At 37.7% G+C, this 22,500-nt stretch overlaps 1 protein-coding gene across 1 annotated transcript in view; it reads right to left on the reverse strand.

Annotated features, from left to right (window-relative positions):
- Nucleotides 1–414: 414 nt before the first annotated feature.
- Nucleotides 415–22,500, reverse strand: part of cacng8b (calcium channel, voltage-dependent, gamma subunit 8b) — a 22,975-nt gene continuing 889 nt past the window's right edge. The window contains exons 2-6 of the mRNA XM_046848522.1: nucleotides 9,218–9,482; nucleotides 6,182–6,406; nucleotides 3,639–3,722; nucleotides 2,894–3,034; nucleotides 415–2,067 (exon numbers count right to left, since the gene is read on the reverse strand). Of these exons, the coding sequence (XP_046704478.1) occupies nucleotides 1,238–2,067; nucleotides 2,894–3,034; nucleotides 3,639–3,722; nucleotides 6,182–6,404 (1,278 nt within the window). The 5' untranslated portion in view covers nucleotides 6,405–6,406; nucleotides 9,218–9,482 and the 3' untranslated portion in view covers nucleotides 415–1,237. The remainder of the gene's footprint in view (nucleotides 2,068–2,893; nucleotides 3,035–3,638; nucleotides 3,723–6,181; nucleotides 6,407–9,217; nucleotides 9,483–22,500) is intronic.

The following is a 22,500-nucleotide window of genomic DNA, read 5'->3' on the forward strand; positions in this document are numbered from 1 at the left end:
ATATATATATATATATATATATATATATATATATATATATATATATATATATATATATATATAACATTTCTTAAGCTTCCCACATGACTCTGTCCCTCCAATTATACAAATGCATCATCCTGTCCCTACTTGCTAGTGACCTTGAATATATAGTTCTGCATAATGACATTATACACTGGCATTGGTTTCCCATAATGTAGCCTACCAAACATTTTAATATTTGTTTTTTTATTCATTTATTACACACATCTCTTGGTCTCCTCCTTGGTCATGTAGAAAGCACAGTTTTGGATAGAAGATAGAAGTCACTTTACAATACACTGTCCTACAGGAACATCTATGGTGCTCTTTATATATATATATATATATATATATATATATATATATATATATATATATATATATATATATATATATAGTAATCTGGTAATGCCCTGACAAAAATATACTGCTACTTTCACAGCTACTAATGATTGTTAAAAAATAATGATAGGGTGGTAACTCATTAGAAACAAATAAACAAAACAAACAAAGAAATGCTTGGTCAGCAGTTTTTAGTCCATTAATGTTTTTTTTTTCTTCTGTCCATAGATCTTGGAAGACGATATTCAGAATAAACACATAATGTTATCAAAGGGTAGAAAATAAATCGATTCTAAAAAATAAATTTGATGCTTTCCTACAAAGTTGGTTTTGATGCTAGTTGTAGAAGTAGTGATGATGGTAATAATAATAATAATAATAATAATAATAATAATAATAGTTTTCTTTCACACATATTAATAGACACTCATGCTTTTGCAGTATCCACTGTATCGGAATCACAGTTGATGTCTTGAAAATCATTTCCAACATAAAAAGCCAGATGTCCCCCTGCCCCCACCCCCCTCATAATAACAACAACAACAAACCCTCCAGGAATGCACTTAGACACTTGTTTCAATTTCTAACAAAAAAATTAAATAAAAAAAATTCACAGTACAGTATCCAATGATCATAGTTCACGGTTTTAAAAAATGTAATAAAACTAAATGAATGTTGTAGTTGTTATTATGAATTGTCACTGGTTTAACTTTTCATCCAGAACTCATTTTCCTTCATATGAAACAAAATATCATTTTAAACAGAAGCAATATATTCATTTCTCCATCCATTTTCCCTTTTCTTGACTCGACCACAACCTTCATCTGGCTTTCCACTGTACAGGATTCACACTAGCTTCTGTTTTAGTCTCTCCCTACACTGGTGTTGTTTTCCTGTTTAGCGTGTTGGAGTTGCTTTCGGGCTTGGCCAGCCTGTCGAGTGTGCCCATTCCTCTCTCCCTCTCTACTGTGGAGGAAGAGAATGCTGGGGGTTGCGACGAGGGTGCCGAGTTTCCACTGGACGAATTCTGCACTCCTGAAGGATTATGGGACTTGAGAGAGGGCAGTGTGCCACTCATCATCATAGTGGCTCCTCCTCCACCACTCTCTTTAGGAAAGCAGTTGTGCAACTGGTAAAGTGTAGCACGATCCACCGTGCCGTACAGAGGAGGAGCACCCAGAGCTCCTAGTGCACCCAGTTTGGGGTCTCGTGACAGAGTGTAGAGCGAGATGTCACCTCCGGGTAGGGCTGAATGGGAGCGCGCGTGGGAGTGTGGATTGGGCAGGGTGGAAACGGACACAGGCCCTTGTGAGAGCAGTGCTGAGGGGGGCAGGCCAAAGCTTTTGCTCCCTGGTGGGCCAGCAGCACCGGGCGAAGGGTCCCGTGAGCCTCTGGACGGCTCAGTGGAGCGCGAGCTAGACCGCGAAGAGCGGCGGCGGAAGCGGTAACTAGGCAGGCGCAGCACAGCGTGTGTCGTGCTCTTGAAGATGTCGGTGCGTGAGCGGCAACGAAGCTCCTTGTTCTTCTCAATGTAGATGTTGACAGCCAGTACCCCCACCATCTCAGCTAGGATGAACGAAAGGCCACCGAAATAGAAGGACCAGCCATATGAGTATTGCCATTTTTTATCCTCATCCTTCTTCGGAGAGATGTCACCAAGTGCCGCAGAGATGTACACAATCACACCAATGATGTTGCTTAAACCTACAAGTGACATTTGTGAACACAGTTTTTTTTTTTAAGAGCATTTCCAATAAGTCGCTTGATAGTTAAAAATTAAGCATAAAAGCAGAATCTAACCATTCAGGATTTATTAACAGTCACAAACTAGTAGCATATGTAAGTGGAAAGAAAATTGCAGTTCTATGGCATATACAAAAAAAAAACCTGGTGGCTGAAATTCGCTCTCACTCATGATATCCTAATTAGAATGGAACAAGATTAAAGTAAATATATACTATATATAAATGTATAATTATATACCACATACCAACCTTGTTTTATCCAAAAATGGTCAAGAATTATACAGTTTTTCACTGAACCAGTACAATTTTTTGGCTCTGGCGACAATGTTCTGGGTTAATATTCTGGGCCCATAACTCTGAGAGTTTTCTTTCTCATGGACAATTTCCTGAAAGGGAGTAAAAAAAAAGATTCTCCACATGCACACATTTACTGGAGGCAACACCTCCTTCCATGAAACATATAAATGACTAATACTTTACCTTAAAAAATATTTTTGATAGGTTTTTATTTCAGTCTGGACTTGGTCTTGCTTTCATTTGGATTTGATCTTGACCTGGCCTCAAAGACCTGAAGATATGGTGTTGGCTCTTTCTCGACTGCTCTTAGACAGAAGCTAGTGGGCATTTTATCAATTCCTCCACCATATACTGTAGGTGACTTTGTAGGTACACAGTTCCTGACTGTAGCCCACATATAGTACACAAATTACTGAAAGTTTTGAACATATTGTCACTTTAGTGGATCTAGACCTCAAATAGAGGCAACAATGAGAAGCTTTTCAAACCTGCAGCGACAAACAGAATGCCAGCTCCAAGGATGATGTTCCTCTTGCTCTTGTAGAATCGACTGGCGGCGATGCACACGCCTCCCATCAGCAACAAGATTGCACTAAGGATAGGGAAGATATTTGAAGCCCGAACCACTCCTACAATGAGAGAAGGCAGGGAGGCAAAGATCCATTTCAATATTGAAAAGTATAAGCAAGAGAACCTTCAAAATGATGCAAAAAAAATCACAAGGTTGACACGCATGTGCAAACAGAGCTGTAAGGTCAGTTCAAACAACAACATACAATATAAAAATTATTTGATCAATAATCATTAAATTATGTCTCTGCAATGTGAGTTTCTTTCTTTTTTTTGCTGAGAAAGCCTCAGGAGAGAAGCTGCTTTTTCTCCAGAGTCCAAAATCCCATCTGGGACTAGCTTTGCTGGCACAGCTAGGGCATGACATGAATATGAATCGAATGCCAGCTAGTGTGTGTGTGTGTGTGTGTGTGTGCGCAAGCATGCATGTATGAGTGTATGAGCCATAATTGACAGCGACAGTGGTTCCCTGAAGTCATTTATCAGACTTCACAAAAAATACACTGTTGTTATCTTTTCAGCTTTAACGGCCGGTTTACTGCGAATTCTGCAAAACTGAATTTGACAACACAATGCGTATCCTGTGTTACAGCTCGTTTACACAATCCTTTACCAACACTCCTTCTATTACTACTACTAAGTAAGAGAGGGAAATTCTCTTACGTAAGACGTACTCTGCTCCATCGTGGTCGAAGTCGGCGTCTTCAGGGAAGTGGTTGATCTGAGAGCACACCCCACGCTTCACACCTAAATGGAAGAGTGCAGGTGATCAATGTGTTTGTGTTGCTCTGCACATTTAAATTCGTTAACATTCCTAAATTTGTCTCATCTTTCAAGTACGCAGTAGACCATACAGCTATTCATGGAAGGAAAAGAGACCTGTATCAGTGTGTATAAAGCATACACACAAACACTCATTCTCACCAAAAATCTTTTTTGGTGTTATAATATTGCTTATGATTGAAAGATACCCAATTAATTATTGTCTATACCATCCTAATCAATTAGAGATATATTCATGTAGACATGAGATTATTACTAAAATAAACCAACCGATGAGCAAGACATTGATCAGAAAGCAGTATTATGCAGTAACTACAGTGAAACCAGAAGAAAAATCTTGGGGTTTTGAGAGTAATGTTTGTAAGCGTACCAGGGAATTAATGGGTTAACTGCAATCATTGATATATTTATTAATAAATGTATCTAGTTTAAACATAACAAACACGACATACAATGTCCTATCTGTTAATATTTTTAAAAATACACTTATAAAACTAGGAATATATCAACAGCTGTTTTCGACTTGTGCAGTACTATAAAATTAACCCAAAGCAATAACACTTTATGGCTGCTATTACCAATTCCAACTGCAGCCTGCACAGTGTCTCCCCTGCTCTTAGCCAATGACGGTAATTACATGATGAGCTAAATAAGGCACTTTACAGAAGGGAAAATGTTTACAAGCAAAAAAAAGATAAATTCCAGCTTGAAACCAGGAAATACAAACTGACAGGTAAAATTAACAAGCTCATATTTGAATAATATGAGATTGGTGATGGATTAACAGATAAGAGAAACATAAAATCTCAGTGTTCTTTAAAAAAAATCTTATTCTAGTATCTATGATTCATTTGTCTCCCATGGAATATAACCTACCCTATTAAGCCCACCACCTACAATCTCAGCTGCTCAATGTTCCACATAGAGTTTTGGATTACAGACACACAAGTTGCTGCACAACACATCGACAAATGTATATATACACCCACAAACATACACACACACATGCACATAGAGTAGAGCCCTGGAGTCATGCAGGCAGTTAGATAGCTACCCGCTCCACTGCTGGGGGCCTACTGCTGACACACAGACTGACTCGATATGATGACACCATGACTGGTGGTGATGAAAGATGTGAAAGTGTGATGGAGAGATGCAACACAGACGGAGGGAAGTATGGACAGGTGTGAGGGAAGGTCTCGGTTTCGATTCACCCCTCTGTCTTTTTTTACTTTCCTTATGGACATTAGTCTGTAACAAAAGAAATGGGAGGCACAAAAAGGGAAAAGAGTCAGCAAAGCCCACTAGATGAGAAGCTCTGGGCTCTCCGGTTTGGTACTTGCTTACAGATCCTGCCATTATCTGGAGACAGTATGGCTATATGGCCCTACTGGAAACAAGATCAGTGTTTTCCTGACCTTGCACTCAGTTCTAAGAGATATATATATATTGTGTCTTTCTGGAATATCTTATATAATTTTTATTTCTTGAATGTATGTGCTTAGACAGAAAGTGTAAGCAGAAGGTTTGGCGTTCATTATGCAGATTCAAAATGGGTGCTCCTTCCGCTTCACCTAATCTCAGAGGAATTGCTGCTAAGCATCCATCTTGCCTTAAAACCCTCGAGACATAGACGATTACTTGACCTCTAAACTGTGCCAACTGTGCAGTGTCATCAACTGAGAGAAAGAGGATAAGAGAAAGAAGGACAGAGTGAAAATCGCAGCGATGGAAAAAAAAACACAGAAGGGAAGACATTGGAGAAGTGATGAAAGCGAGGGGACGGACTAGAGAGAGAAAAAGAAAGATAGAGGTACAGCAGCAAAGTGAGAGCTTATCTTTAATTGAATGCTTTGTTATTATAGAGCTTGGCCATAAAGCTAAATTAAGAGTGCACAATAGCTGGGGTACAGACTGAAAGGAGAGCAAATGTGATGTGGGCATAAGTGAGAACATTTCCTCTTAAAATGCTCCTTGTCAGGCCTTGATTGCTATCCCTTTTAGACTGTTTTTTCCAGATAAACCCCAAACAGCATTTAATTAAGATTTTACTTGCTGAGCCTCTTACTGTGCACATCAGAGACTACAATACGGATTTCCTACATGCCAATGGATGCTGTATACTCTAGATACAGTATTTGTCCTAATTTAAAAACGTATCCTATCTCATAACTTTCAAGAAAACTGTTCCAATTCAGTCTCGTTTCATCTATTCAACTATTGTGATTTCTTACTCAGTATTTACAAAAGATATATAATATAATTCTGTGTCTCCCGCTGAAAAATATTTTAGTATCAATAAAATCTCAAGTTATTTCAAAACAGGCTTGGTTCTTCATCCCAATCAAACAACTGCAAACATAACTGCTGAAATCCCTCCAATTCTAAAGGCCTAATATCCCAGAGACAGGAGAGCCCCTGACCCTCAAGGCAACAGATCCTCCAAAGGCCAGAGTGTGTGAGGGCTCCAGGGTCTTTCTTGTCCTTGTTGTGTGGGTCATCCTGTGTCACATTGGCAGTGCTGTTGCAGATCAGAGCACGAGAGTAGAGCCAGTAGTCTGTCCCGATTGCCACTGTCATCAGGCCAAAGGAGGCGAATGCCCCCACGATGGTGAGAAGGATCTGGATCCCCTTCTCACACACCATGCCTGTAGTGGACACATGGAAAAGTCCAAAGAAAGGACAGTGATAGAGAGGACAGCACAGAGACAGCAGAGGGGGAAAAATATTTCATACCTGCAAATTAAATGTTTGTAGTTCAAGTAGATTCCATGGCATAATTCTATACACAGCTCTAAACAGTAATACAAAAACCTAAAGACAAACATGGAACCATTTGCATTTACCATTGGTATCTTAGTTTCAGCAATAGCAGCCATTTCAGGTGGGAAATTTGGGCAATTTATTATATGTTTATTAGCTACATAAATCTGAACCTTTTACTGGATCAGTAGTGGTTTGAATGACAGTAATCTCCTTGTCCCTCACCTTTTTCCACACAAATTCTACCCAGCAGCAAGCTCTCCCCTATCATAAGACAGCTAACACATAAGGTGAAACTAACATCTGTTTACTCTGTGAAGAGAGCCAACTTCATATTTTTTAATTGCTGCTCATGCTGTGTTATAGGTCAGTGTAACAAACTCAAAACAACCCATTAATCAGCACTCTTCTGTATACATTAACCTACAGATAGACAGGGTAGGGATTGTATGCCACCTTTTCCAAGGAGAAAGCAAAGCCAATTTTGCTCAGTTGGTTCCTGGCAAATGATGGTGTGGCATTGTTTGGATTGTAAAGTTGCAATCTCTCAACCAAAGTTGATGTGTTCTGCTTTCAGATGAGGGCTCCACGTGCCCTCTAGCCAGTGGGGGAATGCGTCCATAGCGAATACCTATGTTCTCTGAGGCACAATTAGGGACCTGACCAAATGGGACCATTGTTGTGGGAAAATCCAAGTATCTCGAGTGAGCTAGACTTCATGGCCTGCTTGCTGAGAAGAGGATGCATCTCTGTCTTTGAGTCTAGCCACAGGGGTCTAGCTGCAGCCTGATTACCCACTTCTGAAAGTCTCTTTCGGAAAGACCAACAGAATTACCACTGCAGCTACGATCAGAGCTCCTCAACAGGAGCCAGCAGTGTACACAGAGACCAAACTGATTGCCAAGTGATATCTGCCACATATTAACTGACAGGGAGGCAAGCTTTCTTACTTAATCTAACTTCAAATATATGAATTGGGTGATCTTTTATTTTGTGGTCTTTTCTGAATTTATCATGAACATTATTATAGGCAAGTAGCACCTACAAGTCCTTGATTGCCTTTTTCATTGGTAGGAGCACAGAGGGCTAGTTTTCCACATGTGGCAGTATCCTGATGACTCGATTTTAGTTCTGGGATGGTGGGGACATATGCAATGTGCAGATCCTCTGATCTAGTCCCCTGGCATTATGGCATGAATAAGGAACCGGTCTTTTAGAAACCAGTTCAGCCTTCTCAAATTAGATGATTTGATAATCATGCCTTAGTTTAACTGAAAACCAATCTTTCACATTCAAGGGTATAAAAGCAGTTTAGCTATGAGAAGCATTCAAGCATGGTAGTGCTGTTCAGTCATATGCCCCCACCACTTAACAAAATGATTCAGAAGTGATTTTCCCATTGAGGAAAACGAGGGCACACAAAGACCCAACTCTTGACAAAGTACCGTTCATTTACGAATCTGGCTGAAGTACTATGCAACTGCACAGTAAAGTGAGTAAGCCCCACTTGACCTTAACCACAGACACAGAACTCAAGTAGACTGCAAAGACTGTGGAACTAAGCCAGTAGGACAGAGGGAGACCAAGCGGGAAAATGAATTGCAGCATAAGTATCTGTTCAGCTTTGAGGTGAACCCAACTACATTAGAAAACACACTGAGTGGTAAGGAACTTCAGCCCAGTGAGAGACTGAGTGGTGAGTAGAGCAGTTTGTATTGCTAAGTAGGTGTGGTGAATGATAGCTTGGCTAGCATGCTAATAAGGCAACTTCACTCAAAGCTAACAGTCATGGAATTTTTTATTGACTCAAAAAATAAATTGCTCTCAGTGAAGCTGGAAAAAATGGAAATAAGAGTATTTCACCAGCTTTGGAGTTCAGGCTACCTGTGGCTATAACCATATTTACAAACTCTAAGAAATGTACGCAACATAAGAAAAAGAGGAGAAGGAAAGATGACTGTATGACATCTGTATTTATTATTTATTCTGGGTCAAAATTCACTCAGTGACTTTATTGGTAGGTTTTGGTATGCAGGCACATGTGCACAATATGATACAATGGTGGTTTATACTGAACCTGGCACTTAGGAATGCTGACTCTAATTATTAGTGACTTTTAAATAACTTTTATGCATTGACATTGAAAGACAATGTATTATATAAGTCAAATGTAAGTCCAAAAAGTGATAAACCCAGCATGAGGTTATTACCAAGGCAGTTATTCTTAATTCACACCAAAGAACAGTAAAGATTGTAAATGGGTATTAAGTGCAATTGTGCAATTATCAATCTTGAGAGTATGACAAAACCTCTACTAAACCATAAACTTACATGATCAAGTTAAGGACCTGAACAGCATAGCTCTAAAGACAAATAAATTTGGATGTCTACTGAAGTTTCTTCAGTTGCTCAGTCTAAACACAATCTGAAGCTACACTGTTATCCAATAGTTAATAATAAGCAATAAATAGGAGTGTGTGGTTCATTGCATTTATCTCCATATCTATATTAGAGTGAAATGTTGTGTTACAATAAATATTCATTTTATTCACAAAACATAACAGGAAGCATAGCAAATGTATAAATAAAATTTCAAAGAATTATGAGTATTATCAAATAATGAATACATATTTGTTGATAATTAACATGTACATTTATGTTTACATAATTACATAATTGACATAATTACAGCTTACCTGATGGCAGGTTTCTATCCTTCGACTCAATTTTGAAATCTTTCTTTTCCCCGCTAGATGAGAATCTGCTGTCCCCTTGGTCCGGGCAGCATCCATCGACTGTCCTCGCACACTTTTCCTCTCCTCCCTGCACTTGTCTCTTTCCACTTCTTCTTTTTTTTTTTTTTTTTTTACTTCTTCTAGTTTCTTTATTCTAAAAGATGGTTGCTGGTTCTGGTCTTGTGTACTGTAAATTCACCTATTTACTCAAATTACTTGTCATGGTCTGAAAACAAAAAGGAAAAGAGAAAAAAAAAATATATATATAAAAAGCCAAAGGCAATAGATTCAAACCACTGATCACAGTAAACATCAGAAAGCCTAGGCTACTTCTGGAATGGGCTTGGATAATCTTTATTGATGATGAAACTCATGATGGTTGCAGCAAAATGAATTTAGAAGTATACAGAAACATTGTCTGCCAATTTAGAGAATAATGCATCTAATTTTAGGAAACTTTAGAACTTAGAAATTCCATAAGTGAAAACACACTAACAATACAACAAAGGACTTCATCATGTAAAAAAGGTTTTTTTTTTTTTGGTCAGGTCAATTACCACACCTTAATCTAACTAAGCATTTCACCTTTTAAGTTAAGAAACAGAGAACAACTGAAAGAAGCTGCAGTACTAATAACGTGAAAAAATAAACCATTATTTTGGTGATGCCTGTTGGTTAATGCAGCTATTGTAAGCAAGTGATCTACAACCAGTATCAATATTTACTTAAATAGTGATGTTATTTAAGCCTGTTTGTTCTAATCCGTTTGCTCACTTAAAACATGAGTGGGCTGCCTCCAAATGTTTTAAGTTGTTTGGCACATTTAGTGTCAGGAAACAAAAGCTGAAATTCTGATCTATCTGATCACAAACCCAAATGTCTTTCGTGTGCAGCAAAAACAGAAAGGACTGGCCTTGGTGTTCAGATACCTTTGGACAGGACTGTGTTTGGGTTTGTTCATTATATTGAGAGAGAGAGAGAGAGAGAGAGAGAGAGAGAGAGAGAGAGAGAGATTAAAATAGACTTCTAACATAGGATATTGTGAATTAAAAACATACACTCACAACATGTTTGAAAAAGGCAAAGCCTAAGGATATTTAATGACACTGTGTACTTCTGTACTTCTACTTGAGTGAAGGATCTGTGTAAATTTGACATCTCTGTTGAGTACAGCTGCATTGTAAATTCATTTTTCAGTTTGGTGAGTCTGCTCAAACTCAAAGCTGGTTGGATGAAAAATGCTTGATTCACAGTGATTTACAACAATCGAATTATAGCAGGTAGAATAAAAGCAGCTATTATACTAAAGAAGTAAAATGGCTAGTACAGGGAATTAACTTTTTAAGCCAAAAGTGGCTTGGTGGTATGTTGTTTACACTGACATTTACCAAATTTACCAGATACCCTTATTCAGAACAAATTAAATTAATCTATTTATATATCATTTATACAACAATGTACAATGCATGCTTTTATTAATTCAAGTAGTCTAATAACATAATTATTCTTGCACCTACTCTACCATAATCATACCTGACTTTAAATGTGGTTCAGTATCAGATAACTCCAGCACCTTGGAACACTCATTAGAATTTGATAGAGCGTCAGATGAAAAGAAAAAATGATTATATATATATATGGTTCTTTCTTCCTTTAAAATAGAATTCAAATGTTAACCTTTCCGAGTCTGCAAAATGTTTTCCATTTTGTCACTTAGATAAAACTTAAACTTGGAGCGTGTCATGCATATTACATGTACTGTAAATAAGAAAATGGTGGGCAGGAGCTTGTCGCCACACAAATAAGGCTGATTCATTAGATGCAAAAAAGGTTGCACAAAACCCATTCCAACATAATTGCATGTATTCAATTATACTCATCATTAATAAATGGAAATCAATTTCAACTAATATCGCTAATGTTTTCTTTCGAGTGTGACTTTACATTCCCAACAGTGCTGGAAGAACAGCAGCTCTTGAAGAGTATACCAACTAAAAATAAATGCACCTTTCATTTATTATCAACCAAACAAAATAACTCATATGACTGGGACAACTCAGCAATCTTAATGAAATCAAAATGTAAATACTTTTCCAGAGCAGGTTAATAACCTAAAGCTGAGTTTTCAGCTGATTATACTGTAAACAGAGGTGCTGAGAGAAAAACCACAATGACACCTGATTTAATCGAGTTGTGCTCAGGGCCAGTATGTTTTCTTCAGCGTTGTGGCCAAGATGTTTCTCAGGGCTCAGGTTTAGATCAAACAGACAGTTATGTACAAATGGTAAATAGATGATATCTATTGTTACAAGATGAAAAAATATCCCTGTGCTCAATCTATGAAATAAGGAACTTGTTGAAAAAAAAACAAATCTATAAATGTGAGAAATGTAACCGAACATAAATACATTGTCTGGAATGAGGTGCTCTATTAGTAATGATTTGTTTTCTATTTTTTAGAAATCTTGCCTATAAAGTTCATAGGGGATCTGGTTGAGACTAAATTAACAGGTGTATATGAAGATTGGACATATCTGAATATATATGACGCTATATAATGGAAACCATTTTGCGCATCATGTGTGATGCTTTGTGCAGCTTTCAGTTATGCACCCTTAGCAGTTGTGATTGTGCCTTATTCTGAATTCATTTTGCTGCAACCATCATGAGTTTCATCATCTATAAAGATTAGTGAGCACATTCCAGAAGTAGCCTTGTAAGTCCAAGCCACCACCACCATGCTTCACTAATAAAACACTTTGTTTTAGGCCACACCCACTTGGGATTTGGATCTAAATACGAAAAAAAAATGTAAATTTCTTCACCTTGATGGCAAGAGCATTTCTGAAAATGTGTTTTCTCTCTTGAATACATGCTTCTTCTAAATTACCAGTGACTCCTTCTGCACTCTGGACCTGCCTGAGGCACCCTGATGCACTAATTCTGTTTAGTGTTTTCCTCACCTGAAGCTGTGGTTGGCCCACATAGACCTCTTAAAGAGCACTGAATAGATGGTAAGGTTAGCGTTGTATGTTCTTGCTTTAATAGCATTTGCACTTGAGTCTCCATCACGGAACAGTTATTAACCACCATTTGATACAAAAGACTGTACATTAAAACTATAATTGAATATAGGAATTACGCTGAGTTCCTAACAAAGTTAGGAACAAAGTGCACTTGTAAAAGGGGATTATTTATAATGGCACTAATGGTGTGAAATGAGGATAGATTCCCTTTTTTATCTGGTTCCTCTCAATGTGTCATGCAGTTATTCTGTGGGCCTCTAGCTAACTCATTAGGGATACATTTTTATTTTAAAACATAAAGCTGCCTTGTGGGCAATGTCCATAGTCAAAAATGCCATCAAAAACTGAATTGAACTAAATTAAATATTTAAGGAAACCAAACGGATACCGAAAACAACATTGCATTACATCTGCAATAAATTATTACTTTTATTCAAGAATATAAATAGTAATTAAATAAAAAATCAATCTTTATTCTTCACCACTTTCTACATGAAAACACTAATATGTAAATAGTTTAATATATAACTATTAAAGATAATGGATAGATAGGGCATCATCTAAGTTTTGCACATGTGGGATGATAATAAGGAACACCTAGATGCAAGGAAGGTGTTACCAGGAGTTTCTGAAATTAATTTTTCATACATAAATATTTTGATGCATAATGCCATACACCATATAGAAGTATTTGGACACCTAACTTTTCCAGCCATATGTCCTTCTTCCCTAAACTGTTACCACAAAGTTACCTCTTTGGATGTGGTAGAGTAAAAATTTCCCTTCACATTCAACTAGGAGACCCAAACCTGACAAATATATGAAGATATAGTTTACATAAGATGTAGTTTTTATATTAAGGGTCAAAGATCTTGAGTATCCTGCTATAGAGCTCTGACCTTAAGACTGTTGATGACATTTGATATGAATAGGATCGCTAACTGCATCCCAGGCCGCTACATGAAAACCTGACTAACCTAAATTTACTAATGCCATTGTGGCTGAATGCGCACAAATCTCCACAAGCACACTCCAAACTCTAACGGAACATCTTCCCGGAAGAGTGAATTTTATTATAACAGCAATTGGGGAATAAATGTGGAATGGGAGGTTCAAAAAGCACATACCAATCTTACGTCAGGTCTCCACAAACCTTTGTCCATATACTGTATTTATTTAGTGATTATACTGTGTGCTTATAAACCTTACATGTGCACTGTGAAATTAAACAGAGCAATTTGGACTGCTTGTGTGCCTGAACTGCAACCTCAGTACCAGATGGCTTGGATGTCTTGATGGCAACTAAGCCAAGGATCTCTTAGTTAACATGTCCAATTGTGTGTATATATACACACACATAGTAGGTTTTTATATCTTGGTGTTGACATTTAGCTGGGTATGAACGCTTTCATTCAAAAAGTCATTTGTCCATAAAGTGTTTTTCTAACTAATATATTTTCAGCATTCTGTATTTCAAAAGAGACAAAAAAATGGACACATTAAACACATATATTATCATACAATCTCTCCTGCTCACTATCTGGCTGACTGATGGTGAGTGTAATAGGGCTTTCATCATCCCCTGCATGTGTGCACACCTCCCAGCTTTTTCGCTTAGGTGTCTAGAGCTGTACGGAAGGTGGAATAAATGCCTTCACTTCAAGATCCTCTCTTTAATGCATATGTATGAACACCCCAGAACATTTATACTGCACTACACAGGAAGGTGCGTTTTTCTACGTGTTGCAGAAAGCATGCGTTTGCATTAGGGAAAACCGCAAACTCCACGTTTGTGTAAATGAATTTGGATGCACAACAGGAGACAAGAATAGCTCTTCCAGGGCTGCCAAAATGATTACTTGTGTTCCTCCTGATTTCTCTTTCATTGAGCAAATAAAAAAAAAATAAAAATAATATATATATATATATATATATATATATATATATATATATATATATATATATATATATATATATATATATATAATTAGAAAACAGCTGGTCATATTTCCAGCATTTTAATAATAAGCAATGCATAATATTGGTGGAAGTAATAAAGCAAAAGATTAGAAAGAAACCATTGGCTATAGTCATGGTCAAGACTGATCACTCCTACATCTTGTCCACAAACATTTGTCCATAAGGGTAGATGCCTGCATAATTGGAAGCATCAAATTTCCCACCGAATCACTGATCCTTAACCCTATCTACATATGTTTTATTTTATTTCAAGGAAGATAACAAATCTAGTTGCATTTTATAAAGTCTTTTTTTTTCTTTCTTCCACACATGCCTATATAGTTTCTAAAAGCTTCTTAGCTCGAGTGCAAACATAAGCAAACATGAACTTATACTGTACATGCTTCAGCAGCAGGTGGATGAAGCCATGCAATCATTTCATATAATCCAACCTTCATTCCAAACGTCTAGATGTATTTACGAGGAAGCGTTTGTCCTCTGCACCCTGTTAACAGGCAGAGCGCCTGGCGCGTGTATATGAGATATAAAGCAGGGCAGAAAGATGAATGCTGTAATGGCGGATTAGAAGGCAAACACCTGCGCTCCTCAGTCCTGTTTACCATGCGGTCACCTTCAGCTCATCGCCTGCTGTACTCTCACTCCTCTGCTATTTTGTTCCATTTCTCTGTCAACAGCAGTGCACACGCAGTTGCTTGGTGCTGCAGGACTGCACTCAACCTCAGCACTCTGATTGCTCTTTTTCTCTCTCATATCTCGTGCAGATTCTTTTCAAGTATATTTTCCAGATACAGGTCTGTGTTTGTGTAGATGAGAGCATGGACAGGTCGCACCTGCTTAATGAGAACGAAAGAGGTTGTGTTTCTGCATTTAAGTTTTGACCCTGAGTTATGAATTACAGAGATTCTTTTTATATTTGCTGGCTTGTCACATACTCAGCATCCCTTTTTTCAGTTCATAATCCTACCAGTACAATCTTTCAACACTGAGCCCTTGAAATGAGTATGGAATGATAAACAAGTCTTTGCTTTTTTGGACGTTAGTAAAGTCAGGTACAGTGGAACCTTGATACTCGTGACCTCGATAGTTCGCGGCTTTTCATTTTTTTATTTAGACTAAGCGAAACTTGTGAAAAATCTGATTTTCGCGAGGAGGGGCTCGGAAGTTCGGGGTAACATTTTAAAACAGAAAAATGTTCCAAAAACTATTTTATTATCAGATTATTCATTTAAAGTAGTAAAGAAAACATTTTTGACAAGTATTTCACAATTTTTGTTGAGTCTACAGTACAGTACATGTACATTTCCCCTTGAAAAAGGAACCATCAAAAGAAGAGATTCAAAACCTCGCAATTTTTTGTTACTCCCTAGGGGGTCATAGAACGTAACCCCCACGAGTATCAAGATTGCACTGTACTAATGTAAGTGAGGTGAAGAGGCCTGGGGTGCAATCAGCGTTCCAATTCTTCCCAAAGGTGTTCATTAGGGTTGAGGTCAGAGTTCTAAAGCAGGACATTCAACATCTATCATTCCAACCCATGAAAAGCAGATCTTCATGGTGCTGGTTTTGTGCAAAACACACTGTCATGTTGTGGTAACAGTTTGTGGAAGAACCATATAGCCCTGAAAAAGTCAAGTTAGAAAAATAGTTTGCATATTACACCAATCCCTTATATCAGAATAATGTATACTGCCAAATTCAACATCGTGCAAGAGTCCTGTAATTTGTTTAGCTAATATATATTTTAGACAGTGTGTCTGATTTAAAAGGTGTTCTTGAAATGTTCATTAATCATCTGAAAAACCGGTATTATTTACCATTATTTGTACATTTTGAATTTGTATTCATTTTCCACCCATTCATATTGAAATACAAAGACATTACTACATTTGTATCGTACAATATATATTCACAGCAGTATTTCGAAAATCCTGAAGTATTATAACACTCTCAAATGTCACAATAAATCGTTCATATAAAACAAGAATTTTAATTTATAATGGACTGAACAGCGATAAATCAGCCATTAGGGTTAAACCTTCTGTTATCATCTGATATTCTAAATATAAAGACGTCTATTAAAAAAAACCATAATATGTCAACTAACTGAATGCAATACAAAAAAGGTAAATAATTTAGCAGAGCGTCACATGAATATAATTTATTTCTAACACCTTACTTCCTCAGATGCAATGTTCGACACTGAATGTACCTGCAACCCTTATGCAGCAGCTGTTTTCTGTGATCTCGAGGGAATGACAACGTGGATAGAATTGCGCTGATCAAGTGCAACTTGTTATAATCTCTTGCTCGCGCGCTCTCACTATATCAGACACACACCAAGAGCTCGTGGCAGCTAAACTATCAAAAAAAAGAAAAAAATTGCTTTAAAAAAGCAATTGTAGCAATTAAGACAAATCATATAATATTAATAATATTATTATTTTTAGACATGAGCATTAACATGGTTTATTTATATTTCTTTACATAATGTATTAAATGGGAGGGGAGTTGGTTAAGCTGGGCATTTCCTCAGTCAATACTAGTTATCTGTGTTTTTCTTCTCTGTAATTAGACCACATTTTTGCATGAGCATGGCTATTAAATAAACTGATTTATCTCCGATATTACGCTCACAAACTACAGATCAAACTTTTAGTGCACAGAGGTGCAATTGCTTTTTTGATTTAGTCTATAAAGAGTCCACAAATGAAAGAAGAGGATGTGCTTTACAGCATGGGATCACTCACAAAACAGGCCTGTAATGAAAAGTATCAATTATGAAGATATGTAGCCTCTTAAACTCCCACCAGTGGGTCTGGGTGTTTATATTCCACCCTCTTACTCTTTTAGTCTGAACAAGAGGCATAACAAAATCTGGCACAAATGTTGCAGTCGGAACAGAGATTTAAAAAAATATTTTTTTTTAACGATAATGCCAAAATTATATTTGATGCGGACATTTTCCTGGGCATCTCTCACACAACACCATCCCAGCAGTTAAATAGAAGAGTAATAGCATCTTTAGAGTTTCTCAGCAGACTCTAGTTGGACAAAAGGACAAATCCAATCTTTGAATCTGAATCTCATGGAAAGTATGTAGACAACGAATGTTTGCCAGATAGAGCACATATGTCAAGCAAAAAAATAAATATATGCAGGATTTGTATATATACTGCATATACAAAAAATACTTAAAACTGTAATTCATTTGACCAGGAATTGTGCATTTTTTATCAATTTTTGTATCATTTGTTTGATGCAAAGTCACCGTAATCCCAGCCATAAAGCCTTTTTAAGCTAAATCAGCAGAAACGCATCAGAAGAATGTCATCCGAAGCAGACTGTTAATCAGCGGATCCGAAAACTACAGCTGAGCTGAGGTTTATATGAGTTCATTGGCAACAATATACACTATATGGACAAAAGAATTGGTACACCTGACTTCTCCAATCATATGTGGTTCTGCCCCAATCTTTCACCACAAAGTTGGAGGCACACAACTGTATAGGATGTCTTTGGATTGTGTAGCATTTTCCCTTCATTGATCTAGGAAACCTGATCCTATTCCAGCATGACAATGCTACTGTGACCAAAGCCAGCTCCATGAAGATATCGTTTACATGGGTTGCAGTGGAAGATCTTGAGTGGCCTGCTATAAAGCTCTTAGCTCAACCCTGTTGAATACCTTTTGGATGAATTGGAATGCTTGTCATGTCTTGTAAATAAAGACTCTGGATTCAAACTGTGTTTACGTGCTTTACAGGAAACTCTAGAACCACATAGCATGCAAACAACAACTGGCTGGCACTTCCCTGGCGTTCTCCCTCTAGTGGCATCGTATAGCCAGAGCCAGCCTATAGCTACACAGCAATAACCCAACAATGCGAACTGCACCCCAGGCCTCCTCACCCTAAATCAGTACCTGACTTTACTTAACACCCTTGTTGCTGAATGAGCACAAATCTCCACAATCACACTCCAGAAAGTTAGTGGAACATCTTTGCAGAAGAGTGGAGGTAATTAGTACAGTAAATGAGGAGTAAATTTGAAATGGGATGTGTAAAATCCACATACCAATTTTTTGGTCAAGTGTCCACAAACTTGTGTCAATATAGTTTATCTTAAATAAATGTTAAGTAGGGCTGAACAGATAACACATTTAGTTGGGATTGTTTCCACATTTTACATTCTTGATGGTTTAAAATGTATTAGAACCCAAAACAAAAGTGCCATATGCACTGCCGCCTCGTGCAGCATAAACATTTATTGATATTGTGCATAACTGAGTGCTGTTTACAGAGTTGCATAAGAAAAATCATGCTTACATGTATAGCATGGAATGGGGAGATAAACACAATCAGAACAACCATTTTTTATTTATACTTGCCATTTTCCTGTTCATATCATTGTCATCAACTTTTAATTTTATGTATGAAAATAATTACAAGTTTCATTTCATTTGCAGCATCGAAAAAAGAGTTTAATTCTTTATTTTTTTTTTATCCTTTAACTTTTTTATGCTTAAGGGAAAGTGCTTGTGTTTCAAAACCTACACAATAAATATTTAGCAAGGAGAGAACCACACACACACACACACACACACACACACACACACACACATACACACACACACACACACACAAAGATGACTTGCTTTATCATAATTTGTAGAGCAGAAAATTGACCTAAGCCCACGTGTATCCTGACTCGGAAGATGAGTAACTTTCCCTGCTAAAATCTTGACACACATTTTGGATTGAGGTTGTGTTTATAAGATGCAGACTCTGACTACAACTGTGATTTGTATAAGCAAGAAATAAAAATAAAAAAATATTCTGAGCTGTTCTAAATCACCCTGGAAATCCTGTAATAGTGACTCACATGCTCATATTTTTGGGATATTTCATCATGCACCAGCTCAGATATGTCCTACATGATTGTCCCTGGAAGAAGGATGACCAAAGACTTATCCCTAAATATATAGTGTGGATTAACACAGAGCTGCAGAACTTATAGAAGCAGAGAAACAACAAGGCTTGTAACACTCAGAGCCCAGTGGACACCTCAAGTGTGCTTAAAGCCTTATATCTTCATTAGATTGCTCATTGGAGATGGTTAGCAACCATAATGCTGTAGCATCAATGCTTTTCTAAAACAGTTAACAGTCACTGCTAGCTGGTTGAATGTTCTGGTTAGAAGACAAGCTCTTGTCCATGCAAATGATACATCACTACCCGTGTCCCAAAACGCGTTTTATGCAAATACCTTGAAATACGATGCTTCTATTCGAAAGGGCAGCAAAATTCTTAAATATTACATCTAGCATTACGCATCCCCCATTTAGTATTCATACATCATATATTTTATACATTTCCATACCAAACAATTCATTCATCAGACTGCATAATATTGTGGGCTTTTTGTCATAAAACGCTGCTTATACCACATGCAGCTCACGTCCTCCATTCTCTTAATTCAGGTCAGGTCACAAGCTAATACTATTTTAACTATGGTACATAGCTGTATCATACAACTAGCAAGCACTAATACTATGGAGTCTGTGCTGACATCACACACACACACACACACACACACACACACACACACACACACACACACACTGTCTCAGTCTGCTGCTGCTTTAAAACAGCATTCCCTAGCTAATTTAATCCAGGTTAAAGAAAAGAAAAAATAAAAGCATTTCCAGCTCCCATTTTTAAACTGTTAGGACACAGAGTCAGGTTGTTTTTGTGCGATAATGTTTATTGAGCCAGGTTGCTCAGCATTTTTCTTATATTCTATGCTGCTAGGAGTGTGATTATTACATGTTATTATTATGCTTCATTTATTACACTTTTATACAAGTGTTAATTAATGTTATTATCAAATGAAAGCACATACTTAGGCACACGTTTTGGCATTTGCTGTACACATGTGATTCTACCCCAAACTGTTACCACAATTGTATAGAATGTCTTTGGATGCAGCATTACATTTTCACGTCTCTTGAACTAAGAGACCCAAACCCAAACAAATTCAAGCAAGACAGTGCCCATGTGCACAAAACCAGCTCCATGAAGATATGCTTTACATCTTTAGATCTTTAGATCTTTAGTAGCCTGCTATATAGAGCTATGACCTCAACCCTGTTGAAAACCTTTGGGAAGAATTGGAACACCCAGGCCTCCTCACCCTACATCAGTAGCTGACTTTACCAACACCCAACACCCAGGCTCACTTCCATATCTCAGAATCAGAATCAGGTTTATTGGCCGAGTGTGTTGACACACACAAGGAATTTGGTTCCAGCTGTTAGTGACTCTCAAAGTACAGACGTAAATAACACTTTACATTCAGCTTGGACTATACAAGACAAAACAGACTATACAAAACAATACAGACAATGTGAGACAATATAGACAGTATGAGGTAATTATAACAGCAAATGGAGACTAAATGTAGAATTGTCACAGACAAATCTTATGGTCATGTGTCCACAAACTTTTGTCCATATATTATATTAATGCACTTGCATGTGCACTGTGAAAATAAACAGAGCAATGTGGATTGTTTGTGTTCCTGAACGGTAACCTCAGTACCAGATGGCTTGGTGTGGAAGGTTCTCTTTTTAGTTCCTGAGGTAAAGGTTAGGTTATGGTATATGGGCATAGCATTATTTAGTTGCATTAATGTGTGAGCAAGTGTTTGTGTGTGTGTGTGTGTATGTGTGTGTGTGTGTGTGTGTGTGAATTCATTTAAGGCAGAGAAATCTCATTTGGGGAGAACTCAATCCCTGTAGACATTGTGGTCTGCGGAAGAGTTAATTATCAGAGCTGCTTGGCTAACTGCTGTATGTAAATGTGTGTATGTGTGAGGAAGGAAGTATCTCAGTGTAACTCATATCTAGCTACTGTATAGCATTACACACAAACAAGAAAAGCTGACTCATCACCAATGCCTATGCATATTTCCCTGCTCTGCTGCTTAAGAGCGAAGTAGATGAGCTTTTTTTTTTTTATGGAAAAAATGGCAAAGATCAGATGTCCATGTCAAAAGTGTTCCTTTTCATAGATTGGGGAAAATAAAAAAAGAGATTTTTCTAGAATTTTTTTTTTAGCATTATCCCAGACATCAGGTTAAAAGCTGGTAGCAAACATGCTGGTGTATCCTGAAACTCTGTGCATTTCTTTATCGACCCAGCCCTTCTATAGACGCCATTGATCGGTGAGTATGGTGCTGAATACTGCACTGGAGCTGATATGCTCTGACAGAAGGAAAATAAAGGGGGTGGGTGGTTATACTCAGGGCACAGACTGTGTCATCTCAACCAGGGATGATAAGAAGACTAAATACTCAAAATGCCACTGGAACTTGGCACAGTTCTTTAGCACATATGGAGAGCTGTCACTGTGACTGTCACCTGTGCTACAACATAAAGCATGTTTGATTGCTCAACACCTCCTGCTTATTTTTTTTTTTTTTGCCCCAGAAGAAAAGAGCTGATCCCAGTCGAAGCTCTCATCCCCAGGCTTACTCTAATTATGCTTGTTCTGATTAAGGGATTTTTTTCTTGTTGAATTCATTCACTGGCCACATTATGTGCACTGTATAGAAATCAAATCCGAGGGCCTGCTGATTGGACTCTTCAGATCAATATCACAGAGCAGCTCGACTAATGCTCCGGCTAATGCGCATGTCCGAGTGTCAAACTGGCAACCGTCGCCATGTCAAATGCTGTTACCACACGTTGTCAGGAATGAAAATACAAATCAATGTATTCATGTGTGAGTGCAAAGAAGTACTGTACAAGGCCACAGCCATAACCTTGTAAACTACCATTACTAACCATGCAGCTGAATGTATTCATTTTCACTTTGCCACAATGTGAAACACTGTGTAACACTTAAAAACACTGTATGGTGCTGCTTATGCACCATTATATACCTCTCACTATGCAGGTTTTTGTATATACTTATATACATATAGATTGTTTAAAAGCCTTGGTCCTGCTTGAGTCACGTGGCGCAACTAAAGCGCACGGTCCAAGCTGACGTCATTATAAAGTGATGCGGGGATGGATGGATGGAAAGATGGATGGATGGATGCATGGATGGATGTATGCAGGGGACTTGTGGGCCGCTTTTATGTGTGTGTAAGAAGAGAGAGAAAGAGAGAAGGAGAGAGAAAGAGATAGTGTGTGTGTGTGTGTGTGTGTGTGTGCATAAAGCGACTGATGGA

This window comes from Silurus meridionalis, chromosome 4 (genome assembly GCF_014805685.1).
Source record: "Silurus meridionalis isolate SWU-2019-XX chromosome 4, ASM1480568v1, whole genome shotgun sequence".
Classification (NCBI taxonomy): Eukaryota; Metazoa; Chordata; class Actinopteri; order Siluriformes; family Siluridae; genus Silurus; species Silurus meridionalis.